Source organism: Branchiostoma floridae, chromosome 16, assembly GCF_000003815.2.
Source record: "Branchiostoma floridae strain S238N-H82 chromosome 16, Bfl_VNyyK, whole genome shotgun sequence".
NCBI lineage: Eukaryota > Metazoa > Chordata > Leptocardii > Amphioxiformes > Branchiostomatidae > Branchiostoma > Branchiostoma floridae.
The window spans coordinates 1199905-1202615 of record NC_049994.1 but is presented as its reverse complement, the minus strand read 5'-3'; the positions used below and the strand labels follow the sequence as shown (position 1 = coordinate 1202615).

The 2711-nt window shown below is 38.3% G+C and overlaps 1 protein-coding gene across 1 annotated transcript in view; it reads right to left on the bottom strand.

Moving 5' to 3' along the window:
• Positions 1-1616: 1616 nt before the first annotated feature.
• LOC118403917 (organic cation transporter protein-like) overlaps positions 1617-2711 on the bottom strand; it is a 9193-nt gene continuing 8098 nt past the window's right edge. The window contains exon 12 of the mRNA XM_035802789.1: positions 1617-2461. Within this exon, the coding sequence (XP_035658682.1) occupies positions 2362-2461 (100 nt within the window). The 3' untranslated portion in view covers positions 1617-2361. The remainder of the gene's footprint in view (positions 2462-2711) is intronic.

Genomic DNA, 2711 nt, shown 5'->3' with positions numbered 1-2711 from the left:
TTGTCTAAAACAAAAGTGCGTCATACCTATGACACACTTACGAATTGCGCTCTCTAAGTGTATACTAACAGAAAACGAAGAGAAATCTGTTAAGGAAACTTTTTTTCTGAAAGAAAAGTGCGTCATGCCCATGATACACCTAAGAATTACGATCTCTTTTTGTATCAGAGTACGAAAAGAAATCTTTTAAGGAAATCTTTTTCTGAAAGTAAAAAAAGGGCAAGCCCTGACACACCTAACAACTGCGTCCTGTAAGTGTGCACTATCAGAAAACGAAAAGAAATCTTTTAAGAAAACATTTTCCTTTTTCTGAAAGAAAAGTGCGTCATGTCTATGACACACTTGAGAATTGCGCTCTCTAAGTGTATGCTAACAGAGAGCAAAGAGAATTCTATCAAGAAAACTTTTCTAAAAGAAAAGTGCGTCATGCCCATGACACATTTAAGAATTGCGCTCTCTATTTGTATATTACAGAGTACGAAAAGAAATCTTAAAAGGAAACATTTTTCTGAAAGAAAAGTGCGTCATACACATGACACACTTAAGAATTGCGCTCTCTTTTTGTATACTAACAGATTACGAAGGGAAATCTTTAAAGGAAACCTTTTTCTGAAAGAAAAGAAGGTCACGCCCATAACACACCTAAGAATTGCGCTCTCTATTTGTATATTACAGAGTACGAAAAGAAATCTTAAAAGGAAACATTTTTCTGAAAGAAAAGTGCGTCATACACATGACACACTTAAGAATTGCGCTCTCTTTTTGTATACTAACAGATTACGAAGGGAAATCTTTAAAGGAAACCTTTTTCTGAAAGAAAAGAAGGTCACGCCCATAACACACCTAAGAATTGCGCTCTCTATTTGTATATTAAGAGAGTACGAAAAGAAATCTTTTAAGGAAACTTTTTTCTAAAACTGGCAAAAACGTTATCAGGCTAGGGCAAAGTTGCATGGTATGTCAGGTGCTGGCCGCAGACCCCCTTGAAATAAGCCTGTTTGTTTAACCGTCAGACAGCAGATTCTCAGTGTGGACCAAGGCTCACAGTTTGATAAGGTCCTTGGCCACATCAAGTAAATAGTCCATTTCTGAACTCAGCTGAACCTCCTTGCTTCCAACGATACTGAATCAGGACACGCGGACTCCACGGCTACGCGTTCTGGTATGACCTCTCTGTTGCGACCCGGAAGTATACTGGATATACTGGAAAGCGGTAGCCCAGAAACCCCCATGCAGTACGAAATCGTCGCCGAAATCAGGCATTTCACGGCAGTTTGAAGGCCAATTTTAGCTCTTGAAATCTCACCGTAACATAATATCTAAAAGTTCAAATGCACTGTATGTGATAGATCAACTTGTCAGGATCACGTAGATACCTTTATAGCATAATCTGGCGAATATTATCTTTTCTATCGAGTTTTTCCGTGACGATGTCTTGTGCCTCTTTTCGGCGGTCAACAGGTCTCCGTCAGCTGATAACGCTTGAGCGCTGCCTCCTAGACCTTATTGTCGTGGACAGAAGTAATTAGTATTCAAACTTAGTATCATTTGAATAGAATAGAAACCTGTGGGAACGCTGGAGCAGTGGCGTACAATCTGGTACACATCAAGAGGGATGTTTTACTTGATCTTTATTAGTTCTTCCAACTCTGCGGACGTTCTGTTCTACCTGAATTCAATTAGTACAAAACGAACGCATCGATTCAAAGCTAGTAACTGTTATAATTACATATATAAATCTAGGCCATCCAAGTATTAGTACCTTTTAGCGAATGTGTTCAAATACGATATTTACAAACATTACCGTATCTACAATCAGCTAATACCATTAATGATAGCCTTTACGTGGAAACAAAGTACATATAGTGATAGGACTCTAAACACCACGCTTTGACTGCTTCTCGTCCCTATATGATGTTTAGAACATAGTCTGAGATGAATATAGAATAGTTGAAACGCATAAAAAAATATTGTAAATTAAAACCTATGATATTTTGGGTTTTCCCCTAATGTACTTTTAATGTACACCTTGACTTAGTGACAATTACCACGTTGAAGCGAAGAATACTATAGATGATTTAAACGTAAATGAATCCGAGAGGCACAAATAACAATAAGATAACAAAAGCTATCCATAAATGTGTTTTACTTACCAGTATCTTATGCAATATTTGTTACTTGGAAACGCTGAATAAAATAAAACGTCTTCCGATTCTAAAGGTGCAATTTGATATCTAGTTCTTTACTTTGGACTAATTTAAATCAATAATCATGAATTATAAATCCAACCGCTTTCCAAAATGCAAAATCTACCAATGTTTAATGTCTGTTAACCATATGGAACAACAGTTAGACACCTGACTACAATGCTGTGACGTCCTCCTCTTGGAAGGCTCTGTTCTGATGGGCCTCGCCGTGCTTCTCGATGTCGGACAGATAAACCGGCTGCGGCTTTCTCTTACTGAAACAAGAGAAATCAAGACCATAGCAGTCCAGGACAAATGATACAAAAACACCAAGCTAACTGCCCCCAGCTGGCTTGCTCTAGTATTCAGTTACCAGATCAACTAGGACCACTCCACTCCAGTCAAAAACGGGTGTGAATATTTTTTTTAACGAACCACAAAACTGCAGCAAACTTCTAATGCGCGCTAAATCACAATGGCTCACAACATCTATCCCCATAGCAAACGTGAATGCAATCCGGGTTC